This window comes from Bos taurus, chromosome 19 (genome assembly GCF_002263795.3).
Source record: "Bos taurus isolate L1 Dominette 01449 registration number 42190680 breed Hereford chromosome 19, ARS-UCD2.0, whole genome shotgun sequence".
NCBI lineage: Eukaryota > Metazoa > Chordata > Mammalia > Artiodactyla > Bovidae > Bos > Bos taurus.
Genome location: NC_037346.1, coordinates 8,868,043 through 8,893,502, shown reverse-complemented (window position 1 = coordinate 8,893,502; position 25,460 = coordinate 8,868,043). Strand labels below are relative to the sequence as shown.

Below are 25,460 nucleotides of genomic sequence, written 5' to 3'. Positions count from 1 at the left end.
CTCAACATCTATCATACAGAAGAATCAAAATGTGGCTCACCAAACCATCTCCACCAATAACCCAAGAAATCTCGTAGGTGAGTGCTGCTGGTTATTTTCCCTCACTTAAGGGCCCCAAGCCTTGGCCCTCCAACTAAGACCGGATTCAGACCAATCAGTATCTCTTTAGCCCCATTCCACTCCATACTATATACCCACCCCACCCATGTGTGGCACCCCTGCCACCAACTAAGCCATCCCCCCTTTACCCCCAAAGAAACCCAAACAGCTCAGAAGTGCATCAATCGACCTTTAATGTCCAAAAGAGGCGTGGATGCAGAGCACAGGAGATGTGGCGGGGTCTCAGCCCCTGCTCCAGAAATGAGGGAGAGATGAACACAAACTAGACATTTCCAACTGGCCACACAAGTCTGGGAGGGCAGAGGGAAACAGATCTAGACATTCATAAAAAAATAAAACCTAAAATCAAGCACTCAGCTTTGTGCCCACCGAACGGTTTGATATGGGGAACTCACTCACCATCCAAGTCCCCACCCTCCCCTGTCAGCATCAAAAAGAAAGCTCAGTACACACTAAAGGCTTGGGAAGGGGGCATTCTCCTGCCTCCCCGCCAACCCCAAGGATGGACTTGGAAGAAAAAGAGAATGAGCTGGATCCCAAACCCCCCACAGCATCAACCCTACACATGAGAGTTTTCAATGCAATTTATAAGAATCAAAAGCTCAATCAGCAATGACTTTCCCCCCACCCCATCCCCCACCCCATCCCTTTTGATCCACAGATAAGATTTCCCTAGCACTCCCCTTGGAATCTCCTACCACTAGTGACCCTGCTCCATCCCCAAATTCCTGGCTTCACCACTGTAAGACTGACCTCCTCTGAAGTTCCCCCAAAGCCCCTCAACAGCCCTTTATCACTTCCATCCTGCCTCCCACAAGAGGCTGCCACCATTCACAAAGTCACTTTCCCTCACCACTGAGACTAGGCTCCAGAATGGATGGTAGCATGGCCACCTCATCCTGGGCTATCCTCCTAAAGCCCACCTGGGAGCAGATGGCCATAGGGCAAGCAGTGTCTAGGCCAGATGGCTGAGGGTGGTGATACCCATACTCACCCCCAAAACAGATGCCCCAGAGGTTAACATAGGTCCACTTATCTACCCATATACCGGAGAGATTCCACAGTCCTGCCCCTCCCTCCCCTCTACCCCAAACCAAGATACACACACACATTCACACACATATACACAGAGGAAAATCAAGGGAAACATTGATTTGGTTTGATTGCTAAGACCTAACTAAGAACTAGTCATCAGAAATTCCCTTGCCAGCCAACTAACAGGGGCTGCTCTAAGAGAACTCCAGAGGAATGAGAAAACCAAGGGCTAAGCAGGGAGCAGACAGGAGGGAAGAATGAAAACAAACAAAAAAAATCGAGCTAATCCTACCCTCAACATCCTCCAAGCATGAGCTCTGGCTGGAAGAATAAAAGAAGATAATCCACAAAGACACAGCCCTTACTTACAAACTCTTCTGACAAAGACAGCAAGACAAGTCTGCTCCCCACTCCCACACACCACAGACAAACACGTCTCAGGGCCCCTTAAAGAATCCAGCCCCACTCCCTGCCCCAAGCCGTGGAATCACAGTTCAGTGGAATATTCTCCCTGGTACTAGATCATCCCCCTACCCTCCGTCCTATCCCTCTCTCCTTGTCAATCCTCACTGTCCCTCCCGCAGCCTTCCTGGCCCTCCTAAAGCAGCATCCACCACCAGAAAAGGCAGCTGCAGTTTTAGTTCCACCTCCAGAAACCTATTTCTTTTCCCCAGCCCTCCTAGTCTTACAGGCTTTTTGAGGGCTTTTTATTTGTATAGGGAGAGAAAGAGAAAAGGGAGGAGTGGGAGAGATTTCCTAGTGCAATACAACCAAAAAAAAAAAAATTTAAGTCTTGAAAAATAAACATAAAGCAGCCTTCTTCCCCAGGCAACTAAACAGAAAGAAGTTTGGTTTTGTTTACTGCGACATACACATGAAATCGAGTATACAGTCCATGCAGTAGCACAGCCATTGGAGAGGACATCCTGATGCTGGCCCCAGTGCAAAACAGTCCCAGCAACGCTGCCTGCTTGCCATTGCTGCCGCCGCCACTGACACCTTCACTGTGGCCACCTAGCCTGACTTGAAGAGGAGGATTGCAACTTGACCCAAGTAAAAATAGATGAAGTGCTTTGTCTCATGTGTAACGTAGCTGCCAAAATTTCGGCCCACGATACAGTGCCAGGTAGGGTTATATTTCTTGTCAAATTCCTAAAAGAAGAATAAAAAGGAGAAGAAAGGCGATTAGAACAGCTGGAGGATGAGAAATCAGAATAAGAGTCTGATTGGTTTAGCTGTCATCCCCACCCCATCCCCAGTCTACGGCCTCAGTTCTCTGAACTTCAGGAGCTCAGGTTCTAAGGTTGGCTAGAACACTCCTTCATTAATAATATAATACCACAAAGGCTCCATTATTTCTCTCTAGAACTTTACACCCCTAACATCTCTTGTCTCTCTAGCTACCCTACTCAAAAGCCCACCCCGCGATTCTTCAGCAAGGGAATCAGAAAAACCAATAGAATTAAGAAACACTCCAGTGATGTCACACAGCATTGAGTAAAAGAGAAAAGCAAGTCTCTCTGACTTGCCACTCACATTTCACACTACTGAACTAGCACTTCCAAATGCCAAAAACCAAGACACTAGAGCAAAATGGGGACCGAACAGGAAGCAATTCTGTCTAAGCCAGCTTTAAAGGCACTCCAGTGTGCCAGGCACTATGTGGGCTGTAAGCACGGACAAGGGCCTCAGTCATAAGATCGAGGCAATTCCCTCACTTCTCCCAGGGATCTAAGTTCAACATCAAAAGCCAGCGAGGAAATCCTCAGAACCTAATCAGACAGGCCCTGGCACCCTGTGAACCCAGCAGAAAACAGATGGCTCAGTTCTAGATGCATCCTGCCATGACTGTGAAAGGAGAACAGCCCTCCACCACAGGCTCAGCAATGCTGCCAACCCTGGAACTCTGTCTGCCAGGAGCTCAACCAACAACTTGTTTAGTTTTCTCACAGCCCCCATACCACATGACTCCAAAAGGTATTGGCAAACAGTGGATAGGGCATGGATCACCACACAGAGCTTTATTCCTGACTGAAGACTGTGTAACATAGGAGACCCATAGTTGCTTCCCCATAAGCAAAACAACAAAGCAGGACTCAATATAACCTAAGGATTCTCCCCAGAGTCCATGATTCTACACTTTCTCCCTGAAAAGAACAGAAAAGGCATCACTCAACAAGGAACCAGCACCCCTAGCAGCCTTGCTGGCTCTTCATCCCTTGGCTACACACACAGAAAAAGTCTCTCAGGACTCCAGTTTCCACTTCTCATACCACACATGGACAGCAAAGAGCTCTGTTAAACCCAAGGACACTATACCACCTGTATGGACCATAGTGCCATGGCTCTTAGGCATCCTTGGGATACCAGAGCTGAGAATATCACACTGGGACTATGCCACCAATGTACGTGGACCCTGACTGGAAATTAGGGACCCTGAGTACCACCTCTCACCTCTAGCTCAGCTGCTTCCTCGCTATATATATGTTAACTACATCTATTCACCCTTTCATTCAGAAACTTTTCAGGGATTAAATCTATGGCCCCAATAATGCTCATCTATTAAAAAAATATATATTTTATATATATATATATATATATATATATTCAAGCACACCCTTTCCTCAAGAAAGTAGGGAGAAGGTAATTAGTACATGAGTCCATTTTTTTATGCAGGGCAGGGGCGCACAAGTCGACTTGTGGGATCTTAGTCCCTTGACCAGGGATTGAACCCAGGCCACAGCAGTGACTGCACTGAGTCCTAACCAGTGGACCACCAGGGGTCCTTTTTAAAGAGAAGAAAAGGAAATCTCCTACATAATGAGACTATACGGCTATCCCACTTTAAATGATGCAGCTCCCCCAAAATTTATGATCTTATCTTATCCATTCAAACATCCCTGATCTTCATTTTGAATAGTTCTGAATTGGGACAGTTATATTTAATCCTGAAGTTTCACACCCTGTTGTTCTGCAGTCACATAATTATCTGTAAACACACCCACACCCCAGCACAGTTCCTACTAAGAACTCTTAAAGTGAACGTGCTAGTAAATAAGATTCATTCCCCAATTTACCTGCTTTGCAAGTTCCCAGGGTTCCGTCTGCATGGACTACACCTACTTTCATATGTCCCCAGCTCCAGCCCTCCCTGGGGCATAGGTGAGCTATCCATCCCTACCCCGACCACCAGCCACAGCTCTCCCAGCACACCTTCTTGATGTAGGCAGCAATGTCCTTCTCTATGTTGTACTTCTCCATAGCCTGCGTGGCACAGTCAACGGCATCTTGTTGCATGTCCTCAGACATGTCTGCATTCTTGATCACTGCCTTCCGGTCAGACATGGTGACACTGCAGAAGAAGCAGAGAGGTGAGGCTGCAACCCCGTGCTCCGGGCAATGAACAGGAACAGCTGGGTGTGGGGCCTCAGCGGAAGAAACCAGCACAAAAGGTAAGGGCAACAGAAAACATAGACATGAAGCATTATAAGAGGGACATCGTAAGATTTTAGCAGAGATGAGGTTGCTAAGTCTGGGAAATACAAGATAAATAGTTAAAGAGACATAAGTCGTCAGTTTTTGTATGTAAAATGAGGCTTTTCTAACTCTCAATTTATCTATTTCTAGTATTCTGAACAGCATGAACAGCCAAAATACCACAATATACCAGCTACCAGTTGTATCCTTGGGCAAGTTACTTAACCTTTGTGCTTTATCATCTTAAAATGGGGACTTGAGTTAACCTGAGGGCAAACCAGGTGATATAACACCTGAACATAATAAGCCCTGATTTAATGACCATTATTATATTATTGGCATCACAGTAGGAAGATGAATTAGGTCTGGTCCTTGAATAAGTCACTCAGCCTTTCTGCATTTGATTACTTCCATTTTAGCAATGAAGATAGCTCTCTATCAGGAGTTGCTATAAGAATTAAAATGAGGTTATATGAGAACAGTGCAAACAAGGGCAGTCTACACAGTGGTGTGTCCCATTAACCAGATTCAGCCCACCACCCGCTTTACATAGCTTTATAGAAATACCCTACAATGGCAGAACAATGGCAGAGTTGAGCAGTTGCAAGAGATGATATGGCTTGTAATGCCTAAAATATTTATTATCTAGCCCTTCAAATAGAAGACTGCTAAGTCCTAGGCTACCAATGTGCAATGGTGACAGAGACAAAGGTAAAGAATTATTATTTTAACTGCACTGCTTCATAACCCTGCCATCTAAGCCACTGCATTCACCCTACAGCAATCAAAGTTCCAGGGCAGACCTTGCATGTTCCCTCCTTAGGAAAACAGAAATTCCAAGTGGGCTGGCAAGGGCCTGCCTAGCAGTCTATGGCATGTGAGGTGCTTTGCAGGAACAGAGATGAGCTGCAAACTCCTGTCCTCTGTCCTTGACCACAGTCCCTACAGCAAAAATCTATATCCCACCTCCCAGGTACTATTCCCCAAAGCACCACTCTGCGATCAGCCCAGTGGGCAAAAGATGCTGCTGTTTCAGCCCTATCTGATACAAAGCTACACAGGAACCTGTCTGCTCAAGGAGAGATCCCTGGTATCATTCCAGGACACCTTGATCTGAGTCCACACTAACCTGTGGGTTGGATGGGCGGAAAGGAAAGCAGAATTCATGACTACTCAGCCCGCACCAGATGCAAAGGATGCATGCATGCCAGCTGCTAACCAGGCAGCCCTTTAGTGCATCCAGGATACCTCTGTCTCGCACTGGCAAATTAAGTAGGGCTGGTTCCACTTCAGCAAGAAGTGGCAGAGCAATGGGTTAGTGCCCCAGCGCCCTCTGCTCCCACACTCCTGAGAGAAAAAAGTCAAGAGCCTCAAGAGGAGTCTGTGAATACCACCTGGGGCTGAAGAAGAGGTCAGGAGAATCCAGTTCTAGCCCTAGCCATTATGACCTGAGGCAAATCAGCATCCTTTTTAAAAAAACAATGGTTGAAATAAATGTGGCACCTTCAATGGGTTTGAGCAAAGGTACAACAGCAACACAGAGAATATTCTAAGGCTCAGTAAGTGTGACCAAAACTAGTGTCACCTGGTGGCTACCACTCAGAAGGGGGCACTGTTTACAGATCCAAGGGTGGGAGTGCGGCCCGGTTCAAGTATGAAATCAGCATCCCTTTTCCCAGCAAGCTAACCTGCTCCACTGCCTCATCCTCAAAAGTCCAAAGGAACAACTTTGTCACAGTGATTAAAAGCTACCTTACCCTCCAGGAGAGCCTGCAGTTACATAATGTTGGTCTTGTGACTACAATGCCACGATTCTTCACCCCTGGCCCCCCAGGCGTCAGAGAGGTGAGGCCTTGCCCCAGCCTCCCCTGTCCAAGGTGCCAGGGAGAAAAAGGGAAGGGAGGGGCCAACGTAGCCCCTCCCCCTGGTAGAAAAAAAAATGCTAGGGACCTGGGCCTCCAGACTGAAGGATGACCAGAGGGCCCCAGGCCAGCTGCCTCAGTCACGACCCAGAGGCTCCCCTGAAAAGCAGAGGGCACTCCAGGACAGCTCTCCCTCCTCTATTACCAGCCTTGCGACAAAAAGGCCAAGCTTTCGAACGACACGACCCGCCCTCCCCAGCCCCCAACACGTACAACGCTCGTATTTCCTCCCTTCGGAACCCCAAGGGGCTGTCTCCCTCCACTACCCCATCCTCCAGAGGGCTGCAGTCCCGAAGGCCGGCACCTGGGCGATGAGAAAGCATCCTCCCCGCCACCTCCACCCGGCCGGCCGGCCGCCCTCCCCCGCCCGGCCTGGAGCAGCGCCGGAGTGACGGGGCGTCCTCGCTGCAGGAAGGACGCCCCAGAGGGTGGCGGCGGGAGGAGCCGCGTCACGCCCGAGCCCGCTCCGCCGATCTCCCTCGGCCCCGACACCAGGGCCTCTGTGCGCGCAGAAAGATCCCGGGGGGCTGGAGGCCGCACATCGGCAGCCGGTGGCCCCGGCCGCGCCCCGAGGTCGTGAAGGTACAGGGTGGCGCAACCCTGGGCCGGAGAGGCGACGGGGGCGTCATGCCGAAGCCGGACCTCCTCCAGGCCTCGCGGCCGAACCTAGCGCGTCGGGCCACCGCCCCGGGGCGCCCCCACCCACCGCTCACCTTCACAGAGGCGAGTTCTCGCGGGGCCCCGGGGGAGCAGCGATGGCCTGAGGCAGAGCGCGGGCAGGGCGGTGTCCCTTCGCCTCCGGCAGCAGCCGCCGCCGCCGCGGTCTCCGGCTCCCGCAGGCCCGGACCGAGCGCTCGCGCCGCCGCCGTCCGCCCTAGAGCTTTCCTGGCCGCCCGCGCTCCGCCTCGCGCCCGCCGACCCGTCTGCTCCGCGCTGGCACCTCGCAGCTCCGCTCTGCTCTGCCGCTGCTCTGCCGACGCGCGGTCCCCACTGAAATAGCGCCCCGCCCCCGCCCCCCCGCCGCGCGCGCCGCCGTCCGCGCTCCCCATTGGCTGGGCCCGCCCGGCCCCGCACTGCGGGCTTCTCCCCGCGCCGCTCTCGCCCCACATCTTGTTTCCTCCCACAATGCCTCGGGGCGGAGGGAGGGGGTGGGGAAGGGGAGCAGGAAAGAGTTGGGGGAGGGAGACGCGGCCTTCAGAAGAGAAAAAAGAAGTATGCAGACCCCTCTACCCAGGGCTGGAGAGGCCAGGCCTAAAAAGGAATAAAGAGGCAAGGTTCAAAGTGATGGAAAAAGAGGGAGGGGCGTCAAGACCCCAGTCCTAAGAAGAATAAAAGGAAAGAGTGGGATGGAGATTTCAAAGGCTGGGAGCAGATGGGAAAGGGGTAGAGACCCTGACCTTTGAAAGAGGAAGGGAAGGAGGTGAAGTCATAAGCTTTAAGGAAAACAGGACTCCTTCCCTCCCCCCAAAACTGTGGGAAGGAGAGGACAGCCAGCACTAAGGAGAGGTAAAGCCATAAACTGCCCCAGGGCTCCCCTCCCCGCACTTTCTGGGAAGGCCTCTTCCCTCCTGCTCTTTGTTCCCGAGTCTTAAGGCCTCGGGACCTAAGCTCCCAGCTGGGACTCCAGCTGCTGTTGAGCTTCGAAAGCAACGGATGCAGACCCTACGCACACTTGTGAGAGGGGAGGTTTGTCTTCGATACACAGGCCCATGGAAAATAATGAAAGTAAGCCATTTTTGGTCAGTCCGCCCTAACCATCTGGTTAGACGGTACCGGAGGGAGAGTGAATAGTACCTCCTAGAGGTAAAAACCGAAGTACATCAGGACTGCCAGGACTCTTAAAATTCACCCTATCCATATTCCTCATCTTATAAACAAGGAACAGAGAAAGGGGAAGCCCTTGCCATACCACCACGGTTCAGGCCCAGACCTGGCCTCTAGGCTGAAAAGTGATGCTTGTAGGCAGCAGTCCCCCTGGTGTTTGTGGGTGGGTGTGTAAAATACCTGTGCACACTGGGAGAATGCGTGCCCCTCCAGGCCACCCGCCCACCGCCAAAGGAGAGCGAGAAACAGCTGCTCTTATCCCGTCCACCTGCTTCACAAAGGAAGTGTCTACTTAAGGGGGTGGTGAGGGTCTTTTGTTGTTATTTAGGCGGTTAGTGGTTTCTGACTCTTGTAACCCCATGGACTGTAGCCAGTCAGGTTCCTCTATCCGTGGGATTTCCCAGGCAAGAATATTGCAGTGAGTTGCCATTTCCTTCTCCAGGGGATCTTCCTGACCCAGGGATTGAACCGAGTCTACTACATTGTCAGGCGGATTCTTTACTGCTGAGCTATCAGGGAAAACAGAGCGTCTTTATTGGGAGCCAAGCATTTGGGCCACACAGTGTGATTAAGAAGCTTCCATTCATTCCTATCAGTTTCCCTTCATTGCCCCAAACCATGGTCAGGAAATTGGACTTTTTCTGGCCCTCGCCTACTCTTTGGCGCATCATAATTTAGTGTTCATTACGAGTCAGGGGGAACGTGGAAAATAATCCCCTTTCACTCCCGCTTTTGCAACCTGTTCTATCATCTTCAACCTCAATCAGATTTCAAAGAAACAGCCAAGACCTGTGGTAGCCCCTCACACCAAGGGTATTCTGATGTCAGCCTCAGTGTGAATGAATGGGGGGTGGGGCATATATAGTCAGGAGGAAATTACCTCAGAGAAGTTCAGCAACTTGCCCCAAATTACCTAGCTGGTCAGAGGCAGTATTTAACCCCAGGCTGCCTGTTGCCAGTGCCTACACTTTAAGCTTTTCCACTATCCTGACAGAGAAAAGATAAAACTATAAACTAGGCATTGGGTGCCCTATTTCAATTATACCAGCATTTCCTAAGCTTATCTGACTCCAAAGACCTTGTTTATCCAGACATTTTTTATTAACATCTCCAGGAACTATTCCATAGGACACAGTTTTGGAAACTTGTGCTATACTAATTACTACTATTTATGTAAAGTGCTTACTGTTTAGGGTAATTACTATACAGCATAGTAACTATTATAATTAATGTTTCTGCTTAACTTGGTGGACATTTCTATTTGATACCACTACGGGTTCATAATTGTCCAGTTTTCTGTTGCCGGATAGCAGAGCCATGTCTTCAGATTTAAATATCATCTGGGACGTATGTTTTCCTCATATCTGTGAGCCCCTTACCCGTTAGCTGCTTCTTTAACTTAAGGGGACTGTGGTCAACTTAAGTAGTTTACACCATGATCTAAGTCTTGATGGCAGGTCCCTAAATTCCAGACCTCCACTGTGGGTGCCCCACAGGCTCTTTGGACTCTTCGCATACACATATATCCTGCCTGGTCATTAAGAACATTGGCCCTGGAGCCAGAATGCCTGGATTTTAAACTCTCTCCACCACACAATCAGCTGTGCAGATCTACCCAACCCATTTAACATCTCAAAGTTTCATTTTCCTCATCTATAATCAAGAATAATACCTACTTTATAGAGTTATGAGAAGATGCATGAAAAACTCTTGGCACAATGCCTGGTCCATATAAGTATTTAATAAATGTTAGCCATCATCAACATCTCTCTTCCAGATGTACTTCCCTTTCCTGTGTTTCTTCCCTCAGTTCCTGGCCCTATCAACCACCTCAGAAACCTGCAAGCCCACCTGATTTCCCTACCACCTCTCCATCTCCATCATCCCTCACCTCCTGGCCATTTCTCCAGTCCATGTCCCTTTCATCAGGAGTGCCTCATTCTCATTGTGTACACCCTGCAACTGACACTCATCATCACTTTCAGTAGGTTCCCTGCCCGCATTCTTGACTCTTCCTCCCCAAATCCACATGCAGAGGCAGTGACCTATCTAAAATGTGAATCTCCCAGGTACTTCCCTCTTCCCTGCTCAGAAAAAAAGACCCTGTTCTTTCCCATAACTTACTTCCCCTCCTCTCCCTTCGTTCCCCACCCCCAACAAACGAACCCCAGCCTCTCTGCCTTATCTCCCCACACTTCCCATCTCCTTCTTCAGGCTCTAGTAACACTGTCAGCTGTTGCCTGTGGCTTCCCCTACACCCAGATGTAGGGGAATTTCCCCCTACACGGGAAATTCTCTGTATAGGTATTAGTTAAACTGATCATGCCCATTAATGACTGAAAAGTACAGCTTGGAAGGGCACATTTCATCTCTTCTCCACCCAAAGAACCTTGTCCGGGCTCTTCTGTCTCTTTCCTTAGAACCAGTAATGCATTCTATTTACACTGGGCCCTTACTGCCCAGTGCAAGTTGCGAGCTAAGGTAAGTCATTGTCAGCCCTGGGGAAACTCCAAGCCTGGTTTCTGAATTGATTTCCTTCTCACATTCTCTGGTTATTTGCATGATATCCTTATACTGTTAGGTAAAGACCATCAAGGCTCTCTCACTCCAGCTGACTGGGTCACCTACAGGGAAGAGACCATGGCAGTGACAGAGATCATTTCACCAAGCCCTTTTGCTATTGACTTGCTTCAAGGACTCCAGGAGGATGGAGAAGAAGGGTGGGAACAAAAACACATACCATATTGCCATGCAAAGTCTGGTCCCAGTTCCTTCTGCCAAGTCCCCACTGGGGAAACCTAAGGAAAACAATCCAACTAGAACTACTGGAATTTGCTGGTTTCTTGGGTGGCCTTGCAAGACATACTTCCCTAGGCAACCATTTGCCAAGCCCCAGATATTACCCCTCCTCCTCCCCAGTCCCCTGAAACTTAGAGGAGCCAGCCAAGGTCAGCCACATGACTGGGAACTGAAGAGGTGAACACTGGACTAGGAGTCAAAGACAAAGTCTTAAGCCCAACTTGGCTCTAGTCAGGTCATTTCTGTAAGGTCCCTGTCAGCCCCAAAGTCTGATTCTCTTGTTTCAATGCCCTATTCCAGGGGGCATCTTCCCTGTGGATGGAAGAAATTTCTCAGGCTAAGAGCCTCTACCTCAGGTTAAGTTTAAATGCTTCTTTCCTATTCTTTCTGTCTATCCATGTAGTCTGAATTCAAAGAGCATTTCTCTACATTCACACCACCCACCAAAGGTGGGATATGATTTTGTTTGCCTTTTATTCCTTCAACTAACAAAGCAACTTCATATAGCTAAGAGTCAATTAATGTTTAGAGCTTCAGTTAAAATATTAAAGCAGATGGTCACCAAGAAGGAACCAAGAAAAAGATGCTCCAATGGAAGTAATGGTTTCCTTATGATTTAGGAAATCACTAAATCATAAGGAAACCACCAATTTTTCCTTCATTGTCTGGACAGTCCTAAGGAATCCTGCCCCTGCTGTGGAAGAACTAAGACAATGGTATGGAATGTGTCAGCTATTGAATATCCAAAAGGCCAAGTTAGGGTTCTTGGGTACAAGAAACCCCTGAAGAAAATAGCAGGACCTGAATACCTCCCCTGACTCTAGGGACCTGGAGCCCTGGAACTGTCTCCTCAGGGCAGACCAGTTGTTGCAAATCACCGGGTTTTTCTTTGAATCACCCCACACTTGATCCAAATTCCCAAAGAAGGGCATCTGATTGGGTAGATTGAGTCATAAGTCCACCTGTTGACCATGCAGCCTGACAGACCTTCTGAGATGGATGGGGGGATAGCTGAGAGGAAAATCTACATGCATTTACAAGAGCCAAGAGAGTAGGTACTGGGTGAGCAGAAACCACGGAGAGCCTCAAGAGTGGGAGCTAGGGAGGACTTCCCTGGTGGTCCAGTGGTTAAGAATCTGCCTTCCAATGCAGGGGACACCAGTTCAGTCCCTGGCTGGGGAACTAAAATCCCACATGCCATACTGCAACAGAGATCCTGTACAGCCAATTTTTTTTTTTATTTTTAATTAAATGAATTTTTTAAAAAGAATGAGAACCAATGTTATTTATGAGGGGGATCCTCATCCCCACTGTTACAAAAACATACATTGTGCTTTCTCACCCTAAATCCCTTAGAGTGAGGTGGGAAATGGTGAGAGGAGCTCTAAAACATGAGACCTGTACAACTTTGCCTTCTTTTCTGAGGACAATTTTGAAGAAGAAAATCTTGTCTTGTCAGGCATATTATGGCATATTCCAGTTGGAAAAAAATTTAACCTTCTCACCAGGAAATGGAGGCATACCTTACATTTAAACACAGTAATGTATATGTATATGTGTGTGTGTGTGTGTGTATACACAAACATATTTTATAGTTCATATACCATAAAATTCACCTTTTAAAATTGCACAATTTGGTAGGTTTTATTTTATTCATAGAGCTATGCAACCATTGCCACCATCTAATTTTAGAGAATTTTCACCACCCCAAAGAGAAACCCCATACTCATTGACAATCCTGCCTCCTTTTTCTCCCAATCCCTACTAATTTACTTTCCATCTCTATGGATTTGCCTGGACATTTCATATAAACTTCTAATAATGACGTTTCATATAAACAGAATCATAAAATACATGGTTATGGCCTTTTGTAACTGTCTTATTTTACTTTGTATAGAGTTTTCAACATACATCCATGGTATAGCATGACTCTACTTCATTCTTTTTATGGCTGGTTAAAACCTCATTGTATGAGCATACTATATTTTGTTTACCAATTCATCAGTTGGGTTATTTTCCACTTTTTAGCTGCTATAAATAATGCCTCTGTAAACATTCATGTATAAGTTTTGTATTGGTATATATTTTCAATTCTCTTGGATATACACCTAAGTGTAGAATAGCTGGGTTTTATGGGGCTTCCCAGGTGGCACAACCCATCTCCCAATACAAGACACATAAGAGATGTGGATTGAACACCTGGGTCAGGAGATACCCTGAAGGAGGGCACAGCAACTCATCCCAGTATTCTTGCTGGAGAAGCCCGTGGATGGAGGAGACCACATGGTGGGCTACAGCCCTTAGGATCACAAAGAGTCAGACACAACTGAAGCATCTTAGCACACAGCACACGTGGCAACTCTCTATACTTCACTTTTTGAGAAATGGTCATACTATTTTTTAAAGCTGCACCATTTTGTATTCCTACAAGCACTGTGTGAAGAATTGTGATTTCTCTACATCTTCACCAACACCTTTTATTATCTTTTTTATTACAGCTGGCCTAGTGTGTGTGAAGTGGTATCATTGTGGTTTTTCATTTGTATTTCCTTGAATAGATGTTGAGCATCTTGTCGTGTTTATTTGCAATGTGTATTTTCTTTGGAGAAATGTCTATTCAGATCCTTTGCTCATTTAAAAAAAATTTTTTTTTTTATTGTTGAGTTGCAGGAGTTCTCATCTTACAGAGAGACATGGTTCACAAATATTTTCTCCCATTCTCTGAACTGTATTTTCACTTTCTTGATAGTGACCTTTGAAGCTATATTGTTTTTAATTTTGATGAAGACCAGTTTACCTATTTTTACTTTTGTCCCTTGTGCTTGCAATGTCACACCCAAGAAATCACTGCCTAACCCAAGATCACAAAGATGTGTCCTGTGTTTCCTTCTAAGAGTTTTAGAATGATCCATTTTGAGTTAATTTTTCTGTATCGTGTGACAGGGTCTAACTACATTGTTTTGCATGTGGCTATCTAATTGTCCCACATCTTTAATGGAAGAGACTATTCTTTCATCACTAAATGGTCAAAGATCAGTTGACCATAAATAAAAGAGCTTATTTCTGGACTGTCGTTTCTTTTCCATTGGGCTATAGATCCTTATGCCAGTACCACACTGTCTTCATTACTGTAGCTTAGCAGGAAGTTGTGAAATCTGTTTGTGTAAGTCTTCCAACTTTGCTCATCTTTTTCAAGATTCTTTGTTTAATCTAGGTCCCTTTCATTTCCATAAGACTTTTAGGACCAGATTACCAATTTCTGTAAAAAAATAAAACAGCTGGGATTTTGATAGAGATTGTGTTGTATCATAGATCAATTTGGGGAGTATTGCTATCTTAACAATATTAAGTTTTCTGATTCACAAACACAGTATTTCTTTCCATTTATTAGGTCTTCTTTAATTCTTTCAATAATGTGTTATAATTTTCATTGTGTATATCTTATACTTATTTTCATACATATATTCCTAAATATTTCACTCTTTTTAATGTTGTAAATCAAATTTTTTCTTAATTTCATGTTCCAGTTGTTCATTGCTAGTGCATAGAAATGGAGAAGGCGATGGCACCCCACTCCAGTACCCTTGCCTGGAAAATCCCATGGACGGAGGAGCCTGGTGGGCTGCAGTCCATGGGGTCACTAAGAGTTGTACACGACTGAGTGACTTCACTTTCACTTTTCACTTTCATGCATTGGAGAAGGAAATGGCAACCCATTCCAGTGTTCTTGCCTGGAGAATCCTAGGGACGGGGGAGCCTGGTGGGCTGCCGTCTCTGGGGTCGCACAGAGTCGGACACGACTGAAGTGACTTAGCAGCAGCAGCAGCAGCAGTGTATAGAAATACAATTGGTTTTCATTTATTATATTTTGTATTCTGCAACCTTGCTGATCTTGTTTATTAATCCTTAAAAGTTTGTATGTATGTGTATTTTCTTTGGAATTTTCTGTATACAAGATCATATCATCTATGAATAGAGATAGTATTACCTCTTTCTGTCCAACCTGAGTGCCTTTTGTTCCTTTTTCTTGCCAAAGTTCCTAGCTAGAATTTTCAGTGCAGTGTTGAATAGAATTGGTGAGGGCAGACATCTTTGACTTGTTCCTGATCTCAGGGGGAAAACTTTCATCTTTCACCCTTAAGTCTAATGTTAGATGTGGAGTTTTTCTAGATGTTCTTTGTCAAGTTAAGGAAGTTCACTTCTATTCCTAGGTTTTTTGAGTATTTTTATCATGAAATGGTATTGAGTTTTTCCAAATACTTGTTTTGCATCTGTTGAGATGATCATATGATTTGGTTCCTTTAATGTATTAATATGGTGTATTACATTGATTTTCAAATATTAAACCAATATTGCACTCCTAAGATAAATCCCATTTGGTCATAACATGTAATCCTTTTCATATGTTGCTGGCTTCATTTTGCTAGTATTTTGTTGAGGATTTTTGTATCTATATTCATGATATTGATAATATAGTTTTCTTATGGTATCATTGTCTGGTTTTGATATCTGAATAATACTAGACTCATGGTATGAGTTGGAAGTGTTCCTTCCTATTCTATTTTTTGTAAGAGTGTGAAGGATTGTCATTAATTAAACATTTGGTAGAATTTACCAGTGAAGCCATCTAAGCCTGGACTTTTCTTTGTGGAAGGTTTTGAAAATACTGCAGGGTTTTGAGGGCTTTCCTGGTGGTTCAAATGGTAAAGACTGTGCCTGTAACACAGGACACCAGAGTTCAATCCCTGTGTTGGGAAGATCCCCTGGAGAAGGAAATGGCAACCCACTCCAATATCCTTGCTTGGAGAATTCCATGGACAGAGGAGTCTGGTGGGCTACAGTCTGTGGGGGCACAGAGAGCCAGACACGACTGTGTGACTAAGACTTGAGAACACTAATACAACCCCTTTACTTGTTCTAGGTCTATTCAGACTATCTACTTCTTGAAGCGGTTTCGATAGTTTGTGTTTTTCAGAGAATTAGTCCACTTATATATGTTATCTCATTTAGTCTAAACTTAGTCATAGTGTTCCTGTATAATCATTTTTATTTCTCTAAGGTCTCTTTTTTCACTCCTGGTTTTGGTAATGTGAGTCTTTTTTTTTTTTTTTCTTGGTCAGTCTAGCTAAAGATTTGTCAATTTTGTTCATCTTTTCAAAGAACCAACTTTTTAAAAACTATTTATTTACTTAGTTAGCTGTGCCTTAGATGCAGCACTCAGAATCTTTATTTGCAGAATGCACACTTTTATTTGTGGCATGCGAACTCCTACTTGTAACATGTGGGATCTAGTTCCCTGACCAGGGATGAAACCCAGGTCCCTCGCATTAGGAGCTTAGAGTCCTAGCCACCAGACCACCAGGGAAGTCCCAAAGAACCAACTTTTATTTTCACTAATTTTTTCTATTGCCTTTCTGTTAATAAGGTGATTCTTGAGCACCCAGATGACACAAGCTGCTTAGGTCAGCATAAACTCAGACCGGGACCCTTCCTTTGAATGGCTAGATTCAAACTCAACTCCTTCACTATTTCCTTCTTAAATCAGGATGCTGTCTATTTTGGTGTCCCCCTTATCATCCCCAGAGTAACATGACAGAGAAGACAGAGACTGCATTGTTATCTGGGGGCTGTGTGAGGGACAACAGTTCCATTAAATCCATAAGCATTTTTTAAACATCTGTAATGAGCTCCATGGAAAGCACCAAGAGGCACAGGGATGAGAAGCCAGAAGCAGCCTCAGGCTGTCCAACGTCACCGTCTAGTTGAGGCGGCACACACGGACACAGCCAGCTTTAACACAAGCTAGACTACCATGATGGAGAAGGCAATGGCACCCCACTCCAGTCCTCTTGCCTGCAAAATCGCATGGATGGAGGAGCCTGGTAGGCTTCAGACCATGGGGTCACGAAGAGTCGGACACGACTGAGCGACTTCACTTTCACTTTTCCCTTTCATGCATTGGAGAAGGAAATGGCAACCCACTCCAGTGTTCTTGCCTGGAGACTCCCAGGGACGGGGGAGCCTGGTGGGCCGCCATCTATGGGGTCGCACAGAGTCGGACCCGACTGAAGCGACTTAGCAGCAGCAGCAGCAGACTACCATGAGGGCTGTGATTGAGAGTGATGAAAATGCTCCCAGGGGCCTGGGGTTGGAGGAGAGCAATTGACCAGCCTAGAAGAGTCAGGGAACAGAAGAGCTGGCATTTAAGGTAAGTCCTGAAGCATGACAGGATTTGTAGGGGGAGGGAAGGAAGGAAGGTTCTTCAGTCCAGAGAAGCACATGTGCCAAGGCAGGGAGTGGTAGGAAGCCAGGCCTGACATGGACAGACTGTGCTGGGGAAAGGACAGGCCGGACAGAAAAGCTAGGGCCAGACTTTGGAGGAGCCTGAAGGATGTGCTGGGCTTCCTTGGTGGCTCAGAGATTTAAAAAAAAAAAAAAAATCCTCCTGCCAGTGCAGGAGACAGCTTCAATCCCTGGATCAGGAAATGACAACCCACTCCAGTATTCTTGCCTGGAAATCCCATGGACAGAGGAGTCTAGCAGGCCACAGTCCATGGGGTCGAGAAAGAGTCGGACACAACTTAGCAACTAAACGCCAACAACAACAAAGGATGTGCTCCAGAAACTAGAACTGTGTCTTTAAGCTGCATGGAGCCCACTGAAGGGTATCGCGCTGAAGGATGACATGTCCAGCCTTTATTGAAGCTGGAGACCGCAGCAGACATCTAGGTTGGTTTATTTGGGATCTCTGATGCCTTCCTCACCTGGAGGGGCAAGCAGAGACGGCGGTCTTTACCCCTGTTCGTCACCCCATCCTGGGGACTCTCTCCCCCCTATGCTTCCATACAGCAGCTCTTCCCTGATTTTCTTCCTACCTGTCTGGTGGCTCCTTTTCAGTCTCCTCAGCAGGCTCCTCTTCCTCTGCCCATCCTAAGTGCTGGTGTTCCTCAAAGTTCTGTTCTAGAACTTTTCTTCATCTCACAAGACCATTCTTCCTTGGAGATCTCATAGGTTACCATGGCTTCAAGGACCAAATATGGATTGGGAGATTTCTCAGGTCTCTCTGCTTATTTAGACCCATCAGATCTGTCCATTGGACATCTCCATTTAGTTATTTTCATTAAAATTAGCTCCAGCCATGAGTAGAGGGAAAACTCTAAGTAAAATGGCCCAAACAAGATAGTTTATTTCTCTTTCAGATAAAAGGAGTCCAGAGCCTGGTATATTTCCAAGCCTGGTATAACAACCTGGGAGTCACATCTCTGAAATCTCTCCCTTTGTCTCTATCCCCAAGCCAGCATCCTCCCCCTTGGTCACTTGCACCAACTTCCCTGTTCTTGCTCCTCTCAAATGCATTGTCCACATCTACACTGCTCAGCATGGTGGCCAACAAACACATGTGGTTATTCCTAAGTACTCAAAAGGTGGCTAGTCCAAATGGAGATGCACTGTAAGTGCAAAAGGCACACTGGATTTCAAAGGTTTAATATGAAAAAAAATGTAAAATATTATGGTTTCTCTACTGATTATATGATAAATGATAATAGCTTTGATATATTAGAGTAGATAAAATATATTATTTAAAATTAATTTCATCTGTTTCTTTTTACATTTTTACTAGAAAATTTTAAATTACATTTGTGGCTCTCATCACATAGCTATCAAATAGCACTGCTCTACACCAAAGCAAAAAGCATCCTTCCAAAACACCAATCTGGACGTGTCACACATCTGAAAAGCCTTTCAGTGGCTTATCAGTTGTCTTTAGGCTAAAGTTTCATCCACTCCATATGGCTTTCCAGTCCTCTGTGGCCCAGCTTCTGCCTCTCCCTCCAGCCTCATCGTTCATCATCTCCTCCCTTTGCCTTCCCCTTGCCTGCCTTTCAGTTCCTGAAACATGACAAGTGCTCTCTAGCCTCTGGGCCTCCACACATGCTGTTCCCTGTGTCTGGGACACTCTCTCCCCTCTTGAGTGGCTTCATGCTCCACTCATCTCTTTCCCACCTCAGCCTAGATGCATCTCTTCCTGGGAGGCCTCCCCAGGTCCCCTGCTTCTCAGAGTTCCCTTCACCTCTCTACCCTGACCTCACCCCACCCACCCACAAATGACAGTGCCCACTTACTGTGACTTTTACCAGATTGATCAGTACCTTGTGTTCACTGTGGTACCCCCACCCCACCCCCATGCCTCACCACAGCACCTAGAGCTGGCACGTGGTCAGTAGTCAACAAACGTGTGCAGGATCAATGAATGACTCACCTCAAAGCCAGATAAACAAAGTGTCAGGGTAGGGCCTGACTAGATGTTTCTAAGCCTCGTCAGCCAGTGACCAGAGACTCCAGTTTGGGAGATGGGACACAGGGCCTACACAGGCCCACTGTGTGGAGACCCAGGCCACCAATATCCTGTGCCCCTTCCAAGGGCAACAGCAGTGACTCTCCTCCCAGGAAAGCTCCCTGGCACGTCCCCAGCATTTTCAGAATGAGTTATGCTGAGAATTCTCTCAGAGATGAGCTTCCTCCTGGGTGGGGTTAGGAGCTGTGGATGGTGGAAGAATAGAGGGAAGGGGAGGAGGGTGTCTGTTTACCCAGCACCAAGAGAATTCACGTTCCTGTTGCTCATGAAGTATGAGCCTCTCTGTGAAGATTTTCTTTCAGGGTCAAGAAATGAAGGAGATGGGGGCTGGCGGGGAGGTGGGCACCCAGAACTGAAGACACAAGTGGGTTTACATGAAGACAGAGCTGGAAACCGTTCTCCCAAGCCAGGGCCCAGTAGCCTGATCTGCTTGTTCTAAACTTGGACCAGAAAAGCTGAATCCTTTTTTTTTTTTTTTTAAGTTTTTATTTTGTGTTGGGGTATAGCTGATTAACAATGTTGTGATAGTTTCAGGTGGACAGCAAAGGGACTCAGCCATACATATACATGTATCCATTCTCCCCACTCCTCCCATCCAGGCTGCCACATAACATAGAGCAGAGTTCCCTGTGCTATACGATAGGTCCTTGTTGGCTATCCATTTTAAATATAGCAGTGTGCACATGCCCATCCCAAATTCCCTAACTATCCCTTCCCCTCATCCTTCCCCACCCCTGTAACCATTAGTTCACTCTCCAAGTCTGTGATTCTGTCAGAAAAGCTGAGTTTTGAACAGAACCTGGCAGGAACTGTGCCCTGGTGGTTCCCCAACCTTGGGGGGCCGGAAAGAAGCTCATGTCACATTTTGGGTTCCTTTGCTTCTCCTGACACACTCAGGCATGCACAAACAGACAGGCACACACAAGCACACACACTTTGTAGATGATTCTCTGCCCAGTGCCTTGCACCCAAGAGCCTCCTGTTACTCCTCCTAAACTTAGAAAGTCTCCCAGGGGATTGACCCTGCCCTTAATCCAGCTAGAGACCACCCTGCCATGGGCTGTTTCATATGGAGTCCCTGATCCCTGGAGTATGACACAGAAAGGGTGGCTAGAGTCCTCTCCGCCCTACCAAGTGGACCTTGAAGGTAGGATGCATGCTGGAGGCCTCTGCTCTCAGGGCAGACCCTGCCCCTGGCAAAGCCATCGCTCCCAGGATGTATTATCCTCTCCTCTCTTTTCCTTTCACTGCCATGTCAGCTCACACAAAGCAAGAGGTAGTACCTGCAGTTCCCAACCTGGAGAACTGAAAACACGTTCCCCAGCGTGCTGCCAGCAGCAGTGGCTCGAAGAGGCTCTGTAATTACAGACATGCAGGGGTTTGCGCTACTGTTCTCACTCATCTATGAAACCCTTCCGTTCCCTTCATTTCCCATGGTGCCTTTAAAAAGGAAACGTGAAGCTGGGACCTTCAGAAAAGTGACTTCCAACTCCCTGCTCTACCATGGGCAGACACATTAGCCCTCACTACGATTCAGATTCATTCGGTCGTGTATTCATTCTTTCATCCGAAACATTTAATGGCCCCCTGCCATGTGCTAGCACTGGGCCTGTGCTGGGGACACACCAAATGTGACCCAGGTCGTGCTTTTGAAGACTCACAGTCTAGTGAGGAAGTGAAAGCATATGATCTAAGTAGTTACAGTCAAAATTCAAAAAGTGATGCGAGAAAAGGAAAATGCAGATAAAATCCAAGCGAAGAGCAAGATAATTTTGGAAAGGGTCGCTGCTTCTTGAGAGGTAATCAAGTGTGGTGACTGAAAATATAGACCCTGGAGACTACAGTGGGTGCATGCGTGCTGAGTCACTTCAGTTGCGTCTGACTCTTTTGTGTCCCTATGGACTGTAGCCCACCAGGCTCCTCTGTCCATGGGATTCTCCAGGCAAGAATACTAGGGTGGGTTGCCATGCACTCCTCCAGGGGGTCTTCCCTACCCAGGGGCTGAATTTGCCTATCCTGCATTGCAGGCGGATTCTTTACCACTGAGACACTGGGGAAGCCCCAACTTGTGGAGAAATGGGGAGAATTTTGAGGTTAGAATGAAGACAAAATGCAAGGTCCAGCACCTGATACAGCTCAATTGATATCAGTTGCTAGAATCAGGGAAAGTGACTTAGGACATGGGTTTTCCGCATGTGTAGAGCAGGCATTCTAGAACAATTGGGACACAGGGAAAATGTGGTGCTTGGATGGAATTCCTTTTGGGTGCAGCCTGTGAGAAGGGAAGAAAGAAGACGTGAGGCCAGAAAATCAGGTTAGGGTTAAACCTTGGAACACTGAATGCCAAAAATCGACCTTAGAAGTACAATGACATCAACAGCCTTAAGAAGACAGTGCCCACCTAGCCTCATGCAATGGGCCTCATCTTTAAAGCCATGTTCAATTGGGCCAAATTTCAGGGTCTTCAAAGATGGGAGCCAACCCACAGGGCTTGGTGCAGTTTTGGCCTGTCTCCTGATTCTACCCACCTAGAAAGGCCTGGTTCTGTCTCTCTGGCAAACTGAGCTCTGGAGTCAAAGCTGAGGGAGAAGAGCCATCTTCTTTTCAAGGATGAGTAGATACGGGCGTCTCTGCCCCACGTGAAGGCTGGTGCTGGGGCACAGAGGCTGGGAGAGGCCACACAGAAGGGGCCAACCAAGGGGAGGAGGGAAGGCAGGGCGCTTGAGGCCGGGCGAGGCTGAGCAGGCTCCCAGTTATTATCACCAGCCTCTATTTTCCCCTGCAGATATACAGAACCTTTTCAATCCTATTTTCCAGAGGGGCAGACTGAGAGCAAAGATTTCATCAAGTACAAAACAAATTTAGGAGCAGCCCTGCTGGAAGACCGTAAACGGGGCAGGGGGTGGGGGTGCCAAGAGTCTCAGAGAGCGAGTCCCAGCTCAGATGCATCCCCACCCCTGGGTTGAGGGGCCAGATTGGGAGGCAACGCAGCACAGCTCAAAGGCTCCTCACCTGGAGAATCTGGAGGCCCGGCCTCATTCTTGTCCAGGTTGTATCTCTGTGCAACTTTGGGGAAGTCGCTTCCCCTTGGCCTCTGTTCCTTCTCAGTAAAACAAAAGATCTTTGCTGGGAGACTCTCAGAGGTCTTTTCTAGCTTGGAAATTTAATGTGTAGTTGAATGAAGCAATGCCCTGCTGTTAGAATGTGGGGTGCCTGAGTGCATGCTAAACCCAGGAAGGAACCCAGAACAGCCAGACTTCAGAAAAAGAAGGAATTAGAGGGGTTGTCTGGAGCCCCCAACCCTCAGGTGAAGGGCAGAAGGGGTGAGGAGAGCAGGGGGAAGGAGGGGAAGGTGGGGGCCGCCTATCTAAGTGCCTGGCATCTCAAGGGCAAAGGAGGCTAACTGGTAAGAGGTTTCTTCTCCCAGCTCCAGCTACCTCGGGAGCCTGTGGAAAAGCTGCATTCAAATCGATAGCCTCATCAATAAATAAAGAGTCAACACATCCCATCTCCAGCTCAGGGCTCCTTCAGGAAAATTGACCCTCGACCCACTTCTGCTCACCCATTCTGGATTTCAACAGAGGCTGCCAGAGGGAAGGGACCCTTAAAGGTCATCTTGGGCACCCCCTTGCCTGCCAGGTGCCCCATCCAAGAAGGTCTAGGCCGGGCCCGTGCCCTCTGCCCACCACCCCACTGCCTCTCCTGGCCGGCTCCTTCCTCCCAGTCCCCTGGGGCCACTACCTTCACTCCCTCACCCCCAGTCAACTCTCCTCTTTCAGCTCCACTCTTTGCTTCTCACCTCTTCCGACTCCGTGTCTTTCATCTGACTATTGCTTCTCATCAAATGGAATGAGCACCAGGAGAAGGGCTCCCCACTCCCCTGCAGTCTACCCTCTATATCCACCCATCAGACTTCTTGTCATCCACTGTAAATGAGCCCCTCAGGGTCGGACAGAGAAAATGCATCTCTGGGAGCAACGGATAGAGACCTTTGTAACTTTACAGAACAGATAACGTGTCAGCAGTTTGACTGCGAGGCAGCCCTTTCTCTCTCTGACTTCTATTACAACAGAGGCTCTTCTCCTAGGAAAACGCAAGTCTCCAATAAAGCAAGTTCATTCTTTCAGACCTCAGAGACCAACACAGTGGTCACCCATGTATGACGATGGATGACTGCCTTCTGGGTGGGCCTTGCAACACCTCAAGACCTCTCCTCTGCTTGGCTGCCTCGGTCTCCCCTCACCCTCCCTAGCCTGAGTGGAGAACATCCCCGCACCTAAGGAGGCCTACGGGCTGCTGGGCTAGTTAGCTCAGAGAAGAGACTTGTAGGGTTGTGACAGCCTCTCTGTTCCTAGTACTTGGCCACTACGCTCCAGCAGATCCCTGGGGACTGAACATTCCTTTAATTAAAGGTTTCCGACAAGAAGAAATCGCATCCCTGCTTTCTCTGTTCTAAGTATAAAATGTAGACAATTTCAGCTCCTCCTGAGTTATCCAAGGCAGAATTGCAACCCCAGCTTCCCAGCCCCACCTGGCCTCCTCCTGTCAGTAGTCATTATGTGAAGGAAACAATCAGGAGGCGAATCTGTAGCCAGTGTACCCACCGTGCTTCCTGGCACACACACCTAAGCAGGACAGTGTTGTTCTGAGACATCTGCTCTGAGGTTCTTTCCCTCCATGATACCTCGGACTTAATCATCTGGGGAGCGGGGATGGGGGTGAAAGATGGGATGTGGGGGGAACTCAGGCCTTGGAGGTAGTCAGTATTCCAGGCTCCTGGCTCTAGCTTAACCACCTCACAGCTGACTGGAGGCTCATCTGGCCTCCCAGAAAGTGGCAAAGGATTCATTCCCCGTATCTCCTAAGAGGCAAGGGTGGCCAGTAGCAGAGCTTGGTGGTCTTGGAAAGCTGGTTACTAATTTGCAAGGGGGCATTAATGAGCTCCCCCTGTGTCAAGTGTGGGGAATGTGTTTATGAGACAGACTACCTACCCTAGGAGGAGGCCACACAGCAGCACAACCAGCTTCAGGCATAGCTCTTAGAGCCATAAAGGTCTCAAGAAGTCATTTGGCCCAGGCCTCCCCCTTTCATCAGTCCCCGAGGCCCAGCCTTGCAGTGACCGGCCCGGGGTCTCCTGCAGGAGACTAGAGCCCAGCTGCCAGCTCTCCTCACAGCACAGCCTGGGCTGGCGCTGAGCAAATGGGTTGTGGCTGTCACCAGAGAGGAGCTGGCAGCAGACACAGCAGACTATGTTTTCTTTGCAGACTGATGGTAACTAGAGGAAGCTGAGAATTCCGCTGTTCTGCTCCGCTCTGCCTCCAGCAGACAGGCAGCCGGCGGGCAGGAGGAGGGGAGAGGGAAGGCCAGCCTCTCTCATGCCAAAGCAGGAATCTTTCCTCCTAGGATAAGCAAGGTCATACGGACCAAAGATGGGAGGGAAGACCACCTTAGGGCCCCATGGCATCCCTGGGGAGGATGTCGGAGCCTAGGTCCTCTGTCTGGAGCTGCTCTGGGGGTGTCATGGTAAGAGCTCACATCCATGAAACACTTGCTCTGTGCCAGGCCTGGCACTGCAAACTCTGTTGCAATGTGAAGGCAGTTCGTGTGAGGGATGGGAACATGGTCTAAAGGGCACAAGAGTGGGTTCAAACCCCGCTTTGATACCAGCTCTGTGATCTTGGGCAAGTCACTTAACTTCTCTGGGCCTCAGTTACTTCATTAATAAAATGGGAGTAATAATAGCACCCACCTAATGAAGTCATTGGAAGATTAAGTGCATTCACACACATACAGCTCTTCAAACAGTGTCTGCCATGGAGTCAGCAGTAGATAAGTTATTGCTATTACTGCGTGTTGGAGCCGACACAAAGCTTTGAAGTAGATATTCATCCCTGAGGCTCAAAGTCCATTGACTTGCCCCAGGTCCG

The 25,460-nt window shown here is 47.6% G+C and overlaps 1 protein-coding gene across 2 annotated transcripts; it reads right to left on the bottom strand.

The window, feature by feature from the left end:
• Positions 1–276: 276 nt before the first annotated feature.
• Positions 277–18,143, bottom strand: DYNLL2 (dynein light chain LC8-type 2). Of its 2 annotated transcripts, none has more exons than XM_024980356.2 (3): positions 18,053–18,143; positions 4,369–4,507; positions 277–2,307 (listed from the first exon to the last, which is right to left on the bottom strand). In XM_024980356.2, exons 2-3 carry the CDS (start codon positions 4,498–4,500, stop codon positions 2,170–2,172), a joined length of 270 nt encoding a protein of 89 aa, XP_024836124.1. In that variant the 5' UTR covers positions 4,501–4,507; positions 18,053–18,143; the 3' UTR covers positions 277–2,169.
• Between the last annotated feature and the right edge of the window lie 7,317 nt (positions 18,144–25,460).

Coding starts and splice junctions, on each gene's coding strand:
- DYNLL2 (XM_024980356.2), bottom strand. CDS start 4,500: ATGTCTGACCGGAAGGCAGTGATCAAGAATGCAGACATGTCTGAGGAC. Junction 2,308..4,368: donor TTGCTGCCTACATCAAGAAG/GTGTGCTGGGAG, acceptor TTCTTCTTTTAG/GAATTTGACAAGAAATATAA.